The 12793-nt window shown below is 61.7% G+C and overlaps 1 protein-coding gene across 1 annotated transcript in view; it reads left to right on the top strand.

The window, feature by feature from the left end:
* The window catches only part of SLIT3 (slit guidance ligand 3), a 518212-nt gene that overhangs the window by 461611 nt on the left and 43808 nt on the right, over positions 1-12793 (top strand). The window contains exons 15-20 of the mRNA XM_028528159.2: positions 1517-1667; positions 2866-2940; positions 9306-9449; positions 10147-10290; positions 11398-11561; positions 12597-12729. Coding sequence (XP_028383960.1) covers positions 1517-1667; positions 2866-2940; positions 9306-9449; positions 10147-10290; positions 11398-11561; positions 12597-12729 — 811 coding nt within the window. The remainder of the gene's footprint in view (positions 1-1516; positions 1668-2865; positions 2941-9305; positions 9450-10146; positions 10291-11397; positions 11562-12596; positions 12730-12793) is intronic.

Here is a 12793-nt window from a genome sequence, read left to right as displayed (position 1 = left end):
TGTCACGTGGGCCCTGGCAGCAGCCTGCCTGGGCCCAACCCTCTGCCGTGTACGGAGAGACCACGGGCCTCAGTTTCCTCCTCTGTGAAGTGGAGTTGGAATAACCTCAGAGGCTTAATGTGCTCACCTGTTTGAAGTTCAAGGAATAGAGCCCGCCTCTGGGTCCATGCTCAGCCAATGTCAGCTGTTACCACGAGTTACACTGATGTTTTAGTGGCTTCCAACGCGCCAATGCTCCCCTAGGTTCTAGAAAAAACAAGTAGAATCACAGACACCTGCACAACTCCTGACGTTTCCTTAGAGACCCCCCCCCCCAACTGCCTTGACCTTCCCAGCGTCTCCACAGCAACCCCATGAGGTAGGGGCAGTTACTTCATTCCCACGTTACCTGTGCGGGGGCTGAAGCGAACTAGGGGCCCACCGCGCCCCCGACTGCTCCTGGTGCGCACGGGAGCTCCAAGGCTCACCTCGGGCGGCTGTGCAAATCAACGGCACTCACTTCTCTGAGACGCTTCAGAGAGGGGTGCGCACAGGGCATCCGGCGTGCTGGTGGCGTCCGCCGGGTCGCGCGGACCTCGCTCTCATTCTGAGACTGGCACTGTGCTCATGAAACGTGGGTGGTGAAGTAATGACAGAGACCGCGTCCCCACGCATGCACTCGTTGGTGTCCAGCAGGGGGAGCAGCGCTCCCCGTGCCCCTTCGGGTGTGAGCTGTGGTCTCCTGGAGCTTGGCCCAGGGCCAGGGTGCCATTGCCGGTCACGAATGCTGCTCCCAGGGCACCTGGGACAGCCCCCATTGCTCCCGTTACCATTACTGTGCAACCTCAAGGAAAATCCAATTTTCAAAAAAAATAAACCTTCGTTTCAAATACTGGCTCATTGGCCTTTAGTTCAGCAGATGGGGAGTCCATCTGACCCTCACAAGAGGTGTGTGTGTGCTCACTGTGGTTTAAATCTGAATTCTTTACCATCACCGCTTTAAAGGGTCATCGGGTAACCTGGGGCCAAATTCCCAAGCATCAGGGCGGTGGGCTTCCTTCCCCCAGGCCCCCAGCCCTCCGCACTGTCTTCCAACCTGGAAGGCAGGCGTCAGTGGCCCTGGTGGCCGCACGCTGGCCTCTTTTTTATTGTTTCATTACCTTCTGGGGCCCTGAGGACACCTGAGTGTGTAACCCCGGTGCGGCCCCATCCAAACCTCTGCGTCCGGGTTGTCCTGAGCAGTGAGAGGGCCCGTGGGGGGTGGGCATCACGGGCTGAGCAGCACCCTGCACTGTGGGTCACGTTCCGTGCCCACGTGCCTCGGAGCGTTTGTGCGAGGAGGCCGTCCAGAGGGGACTGAGAGCAGTGAATGACAAAGATCAGATGGACAGCTGGGAGGCGGGGAGAGCACCGGCAAGGTGGCCAAACGGTGCAGGCCACCCTGTGCCTGTCCCTGGGCCCCCACCCCCACTGCCCCCCACCCGGCCCGGCGCCGGGAACCGCGGTGACGCCGCCGTCCCTCTTTGGCCCCGCCCAGGCTCGGAGGACTACCGCAGCAGGCTCAGCAGCGAGTGCTTCATGGACCTCGTGTGCCCGGAGAGGTGTCGCTGCGAGGGCACCATCGTGGACTGCTCCAACCAGAAGCTGGCCCGCATCCCAAGCCACCTGCCCGAATACGCCACCGACCTGTAAGTGCTGCCGGGGCGGGCCCTCCATGCACGCCCCCACACGCCCAGGCACCCCCTGGAGCCAGCCCCGGCAGGGGCTCCTGAGGGGGCCTCTCCTGGCTCAGCCACCTGGGCGCTCCTCGCCTGTCCCCTTGAGCGGACTCCCAGCATGCACTGGGGACAGCTTGCCCGCACGTGTAGACAGTCCGTCCCTTCTGCAAGTGTTGTCTGAACACCGGCTGTGAGCCAGGCAGTGTGCTCAGCCCGCCAGCTTTCACAGTGAACAGAGCGGACCGTCTGTCCTCAGGAAGCTCACAATAGAACCAAAAAGATGGACAGTGAGTCATTGTCAAAGAGCAAGAAAGCAGCCAGGAGGACTAGTGACATCTGAGCCTCCGATTATGCTGATAAAGGGGTGTGTCGCATGGTGGGTGTGCAGACACAGCACAGGGGCCGTCCAGTCTTCCTGCCCATGGGCCAGCTGCCTCCCAGATTGGAGTGTCCAAATCTTCGCTGAAACCTGGAGGCGGTGGTCCGCCCTCCGAGGGGGGCGGGGAAGACTAAGTGGGAGGAGGCAAGCACAGAATTCCTGTCGGGTCCGGCACAGGGCGCGGCCTGGATGAGTGAAGGTGGTCTTCATTATGGTCACCATCGTTCTCTTTGCCGTCACAAATCTCAGGCGGATGGGACAGGCCCAGGCTTGCCAGCCCTCCTGCTGTCCCCGAGCTCATGGGCTGGGGGCTGGGCACAGGCTCGCTGAGTGGCCCACAGCAGAGGGAAGAGGCCAGGGAGGAGCCGAGGGCCTTGGGGCATGGGGAGAACATGGGGGAGCCTCCCTGGGGGAGGTTCAAGTTGTCTTTGGCGCCCTGCACACCGAAGGCAGATCATGGCAACGGTTTGGGTGCCACGGCTTCAAAAACCCCAACCCTCCTAGTCAGAGGGGCTTCCTCAGGGAGGAGGGGCCCGGTCTCCTCCCTCTCCTGCTCCTCACATGCCCACCCCTTTCCTGCTTCCCTCCACCCCACCCTCATCCGTGGGCTGGAGGGGCCCACACTGAGTTTTCCGTGGCTCCTTTGATCTTGGCTGAGTATGAGGTCCTGGCGGCAACTCAGCTGAAGCCAGGGGGTGCCGGGGAGGTGCCAGGGGGCAACAGAAGGTAGGGGCGGAGGCACCCCATCTTCAGCTGAGCTGCCGTCTCATCTGCTTGCTTCCCGTGCAGGCGACTGAACGACAACGAGATATCTGTTCTAGAGGCCACCGGCATCTTCAAGAAGTTGCCCAACCTGCGGAAAATGTAAGTCAGCCGGGGCAGTTGGCAGACCAGGCAGAACGCCAGGGCGGGGTGGATCCCCCAGCCTCCCCCAGCCCCTGCCGCGGGCATGGATCAGGAGGCAGGACACTGTCCGTGTAAACACGGACCAAATCACAACTTCTCTGCTTTTCAACAGTCGAGTATTGTGCGGAGCATGTGGGTCCCACACCATCCCTGGCCCTCATCCCGTGTCCCCTCTGCTCACCCCGATCAGTCCCCCAACCCACAATCAGAATCTACCCCAAGGGCAGGTGGGAGAGACTCGGGAAAAGACCAGCAATGGGACACGGGCGTCTAGGGTTCATGCCACTTAGTAACGTTTTCAAGGTGACACTTTAAAAGTTTGGGGGGGATTGCCACTTTTTTTCCCCAGTGACAGTCGACAGTCAGTATCATATTAGTTTCAGGGGTACAGCATAGCGGTCAGACATTTCCGTAACTCACAAAGTGCTCCCCGGTAAGCCTAGTGCCCCCATGACACCGCACCTGGTTGTCGCAGTATCGCTGACCGTGTGCCCTCTGCTGTACTTTACCCCCCACAACTGTGAGGTCAGAGTCGCTCGAGAAACCAGAGGGACGCAGGGAGCCAAGAACCAGGGTTTATTAGCGGGGAGTAGGAGGGAAAGTGAGGCCAACCAAGGGAGGTGGGGGAGCCAACCGAGGCAGGTTAGGACTCGCTGGGTCATTCTCAGGGCAGGGTTGTTGAGTGCAAACACCCGTGAAGGGTAACCGGTTGGGGCGCCAGCGTCTGACTGGCTAGAGCTGGCTGCTGGGTGCATTTCTGCTGACCGTTGTTCCTGATACACCTTGCCCGGCTTGTGTTAAAGCTGCATCCTGTGATGCCGGATCGGCCGACCCCAGGCCCCAGGCTCAGCCGGGCATCCGTGTGTCCTGGGCAGGGTTGGCAGGCAGCGTCCCAGGCAGGCATTTCCTGAGGCTGCATTGCCCACGGCATGGTCTTCCCACCCGGCGATTTTCCGTCCCTCCTGGGCCTGCCTGGGTCTGCCAGCAGCAACTCGGTAACCGCCGACTCGCACTCCTTCATCCTTCCCGCGGCCCACCCGGCTGTCCTCCGTATCTCCGAGCCTGTGTCTGTTTTGTCTGTCCATTTCTCTGTCCTTTAGAGCCCACACACACGTGAAGTCACGTGGCACGGGTCTCTCTCTGACTCACTGATCTCACTTAGTGTAGTGCCTGCCAGGTCCATCCACGCTGCTGCCAGGGGTAAGAGTTCGCTCTTTACTACGGCCGAGTCGTACGCCGTTGCGCGCCTGCGCCACCTCTCCTGGGTCCAGGCTGTGTCCCTGGGCGCGCAGCTTGTTTCCACACCTCGGCGCCTGCACGCGATACGTGGACGCCAGGCCTCGGCCTCCGTGAGGCACGTTGGAGCCAAGGCGCCAGCGGCCTCACAGCCTGGGCTTCAGCCTCGGAGGCCTGGGATCCGACCGGGGCCCGAGTTCAAGCCCAGGGCCCACCCGCCAGGTCTGCCTGTGGTCAGAACCTGGTCCCTGCCCAGGAGTCGGGGCCCAGTCACAGAGACGAGGGCAATGCTGCTGCTGAGCTGGCCGAGCACAGTCCTGGGCCGGGCGCCGTGCTCCTTGTCTCCTGGGCCTCGTCTCACTTACTGCTCACTCACCCACCGGGGGGTGGCGTCTCGGTCCCCTTTGTGCGCATGAGGAGGCCGTGGGGCTCCAGGAGGGTCCACGACTTCCCTAAGAGCCCACGGCCAATACACGTCACAGCCGGCATCTGGCCTCCGCTCACCTGCAGTCACAATGGAGAAGAGTTGCCCCTCTTCTCCTTCCCAGGTCCCGAGAAGGCGCCCAGTCACCCAGCTCCTTGCCTTCTAATTCCTTCTCCTGGGCCCCTCGCCCTGCCCCTGCCCCACACCCCACATGTCCTGGCCTTAGAGGTTGGAGCAGCCCCTGCGACCAAGGAAACACAGTCAAGCCTCATCATTCGTGGGTACACTGTTTGCTAATTTGCCTACTCACTCAGATTCACTTGTACTCTCAAAATCAATGCCTCGAAGCTTCCACAGACATGGACAGAGCGGCAGAAACCTGAGTCGCCCGCCCGCGTGGTCCCAGCTGAGAGGGAACAAACCAGGCACATTTTTTGCATGCCTTGCTTCTCCCTGGACACCCGACTGTTTAAAACAGTGCTGCCTGGTGATCCTGAGCGCAAGTCTGCCATGCACCCTCTGCAGCCAACACACGTGGGACATCGCTTTGGTCCCAAGTTGCAGGGCTGCTGGCTGTGACACGACGTAACTGAGTCAGCAGTGCACGTTAAGTGAGGCGTCTTTACACAGAAGCACGCCTCAAGCAAGGCTCAAGCCTCAAGTCCGTGGGACTGGGGCGAGAAGGTGCCGGAGGCCAGGAGAGGTTATCTGAGCTGAGTAACCAGGGCACCTGGGTCTGTGTGTGAACAGGAGTGGCAAACACAAGCACTTTCAGGAGCACAGCTGTGGAAAGGGCTGGTGCAAGGCCATGACAGCAGTAGCCGCAGTAATGGTAGTAGTAGTAATAATAATAATAATAATAATAATATCAGCATCAACCGTAACAATGACTGGTCTCTATCACTTTACTCTTAAATGCTTTACTCTGTGCCAGACAGAGCTGATGTTAATGTGACCCTCATCAAGAGAAACTTAGCCCCGGCCAGTGTGGCTCAGGTGGTCGGAGCACCGCCCCCTAGACGGGAAGGTCGTAGGTTCCGTCCCGGGTCGGGATACGTACGAGAAGGCAACAGATCCGTGTTTCTCTCACACGTCGATTCCCCCCCCTTCCTTTCTTCCTAAGAACAACTTTTTAAAAGTCCTTAGGTGAGGATTAAAAACAAAAACAAAAGGAAAGAAACATTTGAAAATATTTCATTTACCCATGAGGAAGCTGAAACACAGAAAGTCACTTGTCCAAGGTCAGAGATCCGTGGGCAGCCCGGGAACCAGGCGCGGGGACAGGCCGGGTGAGCTGGGGAGCACACGCACCGTGCAGAGGGGTGAAGTGCGTGTGCACATGCGTGTGCTCAAACCCATAGAAGTGATGCCAGCCGACCCACCCAATGACCCGAAGGGGCAGATCCGGTCCCAGCAGCCACCAGCTGCAGCCACTTATGCAAAATCACTTGGTGGCAACTCTTTTGGTGAAGGAAAGATCCCCCCACCCCTCCCCCTGTGCTGGGACCATCACCGCCCCGTGCCCTGCAGAGGCGCCCGGGCGGCTGGGTTTCTGCCATCAGTGGGTGAAGCCAGCTGAGCCTGTGCCCCGCTCTGCTGAGCATCCTCCGGGACGGTGGGGCCGGGCCCTACGGCCTCATCCTGACTCCACCCTGCCAGCCCCGCGGGCAGAGGAGAGTGACCACAGAGCGGGGGGCGGGGGTGGGGGGGAACCTCTGCCGTGCCCTCGGAACCCCTCTGTGTGCCCTTACCTGTCATGTCGCAATAATGAGGTCCTCCTGAGGTCACCTGTACCAAGGGATGTGAGAGAAGTGCGGGCGGGGACCCACGGGGGTTGTCAGCACTGTGGTAACTCAAGGCCACTTTTCGAATGACATCACATCCCCAGGGAGGGTTTGGTGGCTCCCAGGTCATTTCTCTCTGCAGGAGAGTCCCCCCCCGCAAAGGGGCCGGAAGAGGGCAGCCCCATTGTCGGGTGCTCGTGGGTGGCTGCGTTAGCTGTGGCCGTGTTTTTAATAAGAACTAATTGCGTTGCCCCCTTTAAAAATCCAGAGCTTCCACCGCCCAAAAGTCTGCACCTCTGGCATCTTTGGGGAAACCAGAAGACCCGGTGGAACTGAGCCCACGTCCCCAAATGGCTCCGACTGGGTCGCACTGGGGAGCAGCCACCCCTTTAGATGGGGCAGGCGCCTTCCTGACCGTGTCCCCACTGGGCTTGCTTCCGGCAGTGAGTCGCCTGCCTGGGCCCTGTGGACATTCGGGCTTGCAGCCCCATCTTCAAACAGAATTTCCACCTCATGGCCGGGGGGGGGGGGGGGGGGGGGAGAGGCCCACAGGAGCTGGACAGGCCCACCCTGGCCTGGCAGCATGCCAGGGTGCCTCTGCTCCGTCCCAGCTTTCTCCTCAGTTTCCAGAAAAACTCCCTTAGCCCTCTCCCCGCCGTGTGGCCCTCTCGGACGGGGCTTTAAGCAGAACTACAGGGCCTGGAGGAGAGACTTTCCAGAGCCCTCCGTGCTTGTGAGGGTCTGGAAGTCTCACCTGGCAGCTGACAGCGGCCGCAGATCCACCCCACCCCCACCCCCACCCCCCGCCTGCACTCCTCTGAACCACCCTGGGCCTGGGGTGGGAATTCCCAGACCCTCTCCGGTGTAAGACCCTCCATTCTCGATTCTCATGAGACACAGAGTGTGGAGCAGGATCCTTCCAGGGGCGGAAGGCCCGACACACTCATTCCGTGTCCCGAGTGCTTGCCCCAAGCTGCGGTCCCCGAGGCCCAGCCCAAGCTGCCTGCATTTTGAACAGCCCTTCGGTGGCTGCAGAGAGAGCAGCAGCCTGGTCTTCTGGAAAAGTCCACCCCCTGTTGTACTCTCCTTCTGGTTTCCACCCTCCCAGCCCGAGGAAATCCAATTCACAAGCCTTGCGGTAATGGGATGTTAATTGTGCTCATTTAAAGAAACAGATGTCAGGAAGTGGGAATAACTCCTCTTCATTGCCTGAATTCCCCAAGAAGCCTCACTCCCTGGAGCCAGGCCCGAGTTCCCCAGCATTAGAATGAGTGATAGCTGCTGGGAGAGCCTCTGGTGTCCAATTTGGGGGTCATTGGCAGTCTCCCCCCGAGCATTGCCTGCATCCCCGGGCCATCCTGGACCAAGGGGAGCAGGACTGATAAGAAAAAAATCAGGCTGAGTTTAAGGAGATCCCCGCCTCTCTCTGACCTTGGGGGAGGGGTTCCGAGACGTTGGCTCCCGGTTCCTGGGAGGATGGAAGTGGGGGAGGGGAGCAGGTTGGTGACAAGGAGGAGGACAGAGGGAGCAGAAGGTGGGACTGAGACACCGTCTCTTTCCCCCATACCTGCCCCCAGGTGCGGGCATTGCAGCAAGCACCCTGCAGGCCCGGCCCTTAGAAAGGTAGCAGGCGGCCTGCAGGCAGCCACGCAGCCCCGAGGTACCCAGTCCCACCGCCCCTGAGGCTGCTGGGCCTGGCCAGGAGCTCCCTCGAGGAGGGCACCTGGGAAGCGCAAGTAGCAGGACGCTGTGGCACTGTCTCCCCTGCCCCTTCCCCTTCCCGTGCCCTGGGACCTGGAGCAGTGCCCTCTCCTCTCTGGGTCTCCTGTGCCCTGTGGCTGCGGGCCAGCTGCCCCAGCCCTAGTGCGCCCTCAGCTCTGACAGCCTCAGGGTGCTCGGCCAGCTACAGGCTGCCCTCCAGTGGCAGGGGTCACCAAGGCCGGTCCAGGATGTTCCTCCCTCAGTTTGTGGTGACGCCATCACCTTCCGCCCTACCCGTCCTGCCTGCCAAGCCTCTCAGGACTGAACTCAGGGGCCCGCGGAGGCCCCGCCCTCCCCGGTCCCTCTCAGTCCCTGGGCCCCTGCCGGAGGGCGTGGGCAGGAAGGGCCTGCTCCCAGCCCCCGGACCGAGCCCACCGTAGGAAACCAGAGCACCGCAAACCCCAAACTCCACAAAGCAGTGGCGTGTGGAAGCTGACGTCCACATCAGCAAAGGAGTGTCACTCCGCGAGAAGGCGGCTCCCTGGAGGCCTCCCCGTGGGCCCGAAAGCCTGGCTTCCCAGCCCAGGTCCCTCAGCCGTGTGGCTGCGGGCGAGTCGCTTAAACTCTCTGAACCTCCGTCCCCGTATCCGTCAAGTGAGGCCACGATGATAAAAAGAACACCCGTCTGGTAGGCCTTGGGTTGGGGATCTGACGGGATTCGGTTGGCCAGCCCCCTCCCACGGGCACAGTAACGCCATAGAAAGTGCCCGCTACATCTCGGGTCTCAGCGAGGGAGATGCCGCAAGTTCTGCACAAGCCCAACCTGCGTGGGTTGCGGGGGGCTTGGTGTATATTTTTCTCCCGCCCCTCTCTTAAGAATTCCTGCTGAGCTGGAGGATCTGTTGAAGGAAGAAGGTTTGAGAATCCGTGTTTTCAATCTGTCAGTCCCCAGGGCATGGAAAAGACTTCAAGCCCCACGGCCTGTTTTCACAAAGGTGGCCCCACCTGTGTAGACTGGGGTCCCTGCCGCCCCACCCTGGGCACGGGGCACAGGTGCTGAAGACAAAGGTCCAGAAACCCGAGGCTGAGCTCCCCACCGCCCAGTCCTCACTCCAAGGGCGGGGCAATGACCCCCTCCCTGCATCTGTCCTGACCCCGCCCCCCCTCCCCCTTCCCAGAAACCTGAGCAACAACAAGATCAAGGAGGTGAGAGAGGGCGCCTTCGACGGGGCAGCGGGCGTGCAGGAGCTGATGCTGACGGGGAACCAGCTGGAGGCGGTGCACGGGCGCATGTTCCGCGGCCTCAGCGGCCTCAAGACCTTGTAAGCGCCAGGGCCGGGGGCCGAGGCCGGGAGGGAGAAGGGCGGGCTGGGCGTCAGAGGGACTGCGAAGGCGGGCGGGCAGGCGGCAGACGGGCCTGGCCTGCTGAGTCCCTTCCTCCTGCGGCCAGAGAGGCCCCGGCCGTTCCCCGGCCCTCGACGGGAAAGGGTGCAGCATGCCGAGCAACACACATGCTCACGCTCACACACTCTACTATTGAGACACGCATAGATTCATGCCAGAAACATGCTGGTAGAGGCACACGAACACACATTTACCCATGAGCATTGACATGCACACATGCACATAAGATGACATGCATGGCATGTAGATGAAGGTAGACACACGCAGACACACACAAGCTGATGTCCCGTCTCCTCCCAGAAATACACACGCACTAATCCCACACAACATGCATGCCTATGCACACGTATGTGTGACCCCCACTCCGGCTATAAATAAGGCATGCACAGACAAGCGTGTACACGCGCACTTACAGGTGGCCCCCGTGGGGACCCAGGCCCTGCTCTCACAGCACAGACCTCAGCAATGAGACTGGACAGGGCTTGGAGTCGGCACACGCTTCACACGTACACGCACATGCATGCACATGCACGCACATGCACGCCACTGCGGCCCTGCCCTGGGCGGGAAAGGATAGCGCCTGTGCTCTCTCATCCCCACCCCCTCTCTCTGCAGGATGCTGAGGAGTAACCTGATCAGCTGTGTGAGCAACGACACCTTCGCTGGTCTGAGCTCCGTGAGACTGCTGTCCCTGTATGACAACCGCATCGCCACCGTCACCCCCGGAGCCTTCACCACGCTTGTCTCCCTGTCCACCATGTAAGCCCTCCTGGGCCCGCTGCACACCCATGCTGAGCTCCTGCCCCGCACACCTCCCCCTCCCAGCTCCCTTTGGCCAAGGTCCTCTGTCTGTCCACTTAATAAACACTCATCGGGCTCCCTTCACGTGCCGGGCACCGCCTAGGTGCCGAGGACACACAGGCGGGTGCCTCCTGGAGCTCACGGTGTGGAGAACCACCGCGGAAGGGGGCCGGCAGGGGTGTGGAAACCCAGCAGGGTTGGGTCGGCAAGCACGGACCTGGGTTCTGAAGCCGGCCTGTTCAAGGAAGGGGAAGTGCATTTCCCCCACAGGGAGGAGCTTATGCTCACAGTGTCTCGTGCGGCTCTGCTGAGCTCGTTGCTGGTTGACTCTCCCTCTCTCCCTGTCCCCAGGGGCCCCACAGAAAGGTCCCTGCGGTGTGTGTGAGGCCACAGCGCGTTAGGGGAAGCAGCGTTGACACAAGAACGTGCCCACCTTTGCACAGCTACCGAGGGTCAGAGCCAGGGTTCAAACCCAGGAATGTCTGACCCCCAAGCTCTTCATTGCCTTGGGATACCCCAGCCTCTCGAGGGCCTTTTGGCCCTTTTATGCATCCAATGGACATGCACAAAGTGCCTGTGCTGAGGTCCCAGGTGCCGGGAGACCCAGACATGGACAGATAGCCTTGGGGGCCACCACTGGGCAATCGTTACCAGCTCTCATGGGTGCTGTGGGGGAACACCGGCGAGTGAGGGGGAAGACGGCGGGGGGGGGAGCGTTCCTGTTCCCTTCAGAGGGGGGGCTCAGGAGAAGCTTCTTTGCTGAGGGCTGAGGACAGGAGGATGAGGAGGGGCCGGCCAGGCAGACGCTAGGGGTCCACCCCCACAGGAGGGCCTCGTGTGTGAAGGCTCTGAGTGGGAGGGAGCCCTCAGCTCCCACGGCTGGCTGGGGCCCAGCAGACGAGGGGGGGGACCCCGGTCATGTCCATCAGCCAAGGTCCGGAACGGCCCCTGCAGAGGCTGCGTCCCCTTTCCCTGGAGACCTGGGCCCAGGGTTACCGCGCGGGACCCGGGCCGGCGCCTACGGTGGAAGCGTAGCCGCCCAGAGATGCCCCCCTCTCCTCCCAGAAACCTCCTGTCCAACCCCTTCAACTGCAACTGCCACCTGGCCTGGCTCGGCAAGTGGCTGAGGAAGAGGCGCGTCGTCAGCGGGAACCCCCGGTGCCAGAAGCCGTTCTTTCTCAAGGAGATCCCCATCCAGGACGTGGCCGTCCAGGACTTCACCTGCGAAGGTGAGGAAGCTGGGTGGGGGGGCGGGGCGGGTGTGGGGCCAGTACCTGGGCGTCAGGGAAGACCCGAGAGAGGTGGGGAGGGTGCGGCAGGTGCTGAGTGAGGGCCGGCACCCCTGAGATCGGATCCCCCTGCGAGCCAGTCGCCGGCAGCCGGAGCTCTGGAGGCTGTGCCAGCGCAGGCGGGCCGTCCGTGCCTCTTCCTACAGACGTGTCACCTCCCTCAGTCGGAGGTTCGTCACAATGCTCGGATTTTGTGACGACGACAAAATACCATACAGCCATGTATGAGACACTGTGGGACCAAATGTCCTCACCTCCCACGTCCACAGTGAGACTGGCCTCCCCGAGGTGACCCGGCACCTCGGGGCCGTGCACAACCTGCACCACCACTGTGTGTGGGCGCCCCGGGCCCCAGAGTCCCTGCCGGCGTCGGGACGAGGCTCGGAGCACGTGCCCACGAGAAACGGGCTGCTCGATGAGCCCCCGGAAGCTTCCTGTCCCTGGGCGGGGCACACGCGCCCCCGGAGACCAGGGCACTGCGTGTCAGGGTTGCGGAGGGCACATTTGTTTGCGTAAATTCAAGCCAGAGAGGTCTTTGCTCGGTCGACTTGAGATTATCCAGAGACAGAGGAACTGGTTTGTCGGTGCACGGGGGTCAAAGGTTAATGGAGGCCAGGGGCCAGAGTCGCCAGCCAGAGGCACTGTGTCCTGGGAAGAGGGGAGATGGGGACGAGGAGGAAGAGAGTGGACAGGGCTCCGTCTCGGACCCCGAGCAGTCCTCTGGTCAGTCCGTTTGGTCTGTTTCCCGTCCGACACTCTGGTCACTCGGGGTTTTAGGTCTTCGTTTCCCGTTCACTGCGGTGGAGGTCAGGCAGCCCTGTCGCCCCTCCCAGGCCCACAGTCCTTCTCCTCCCACCACAAACGGGACCAGCAGGCTCCCTGGTCCTGCTGTGGCTCACAGCTGCCCCTTCCCTGGAGGCGGTCCCCACTGTGGGGGGTTGTCACCCGCCACGCTCACTCTCGGGCACCCCACAGGCAACGACGAGAGCAGCTGTCACCTGGGCCCGCGCTGCCCCGAGCAGTGCACCTGCGTGGAGACAGTGGTGCGCTGCAGCAACAGGGGCCTCCGCGCCCTCCCCAGAGGCATCCCCAAGGACGTGACAGAGCTGTGAGTACCCCCTCGGGGCACCCTGCGATGCCCCACCCGCGTCCGGCACCCTTTACCCCCGTGT

The sequence above is a fragment of the Phyllostomus discolor genome, chromosome 13, assembly GCF_004126475.2.
Source record: "Phyllostomus discolor isolate MPI-MPIP mPhyDis1 chromosome 13, mPhyDis1.pri.v3, whole genome shotgun sequence".
In the NCBI taxonomy this organism is placed as follows: Eukaryota; Metazoa; Chordata; class Mammalia; order Chiroptera; family Phyllostomidae; genus Phyllostomus; species Phyllostomus discolor.
Note: the sequence above shows the minus strand (reverse complement) of the source record. Positions and strands in the feature narration are given on the sequence as shown.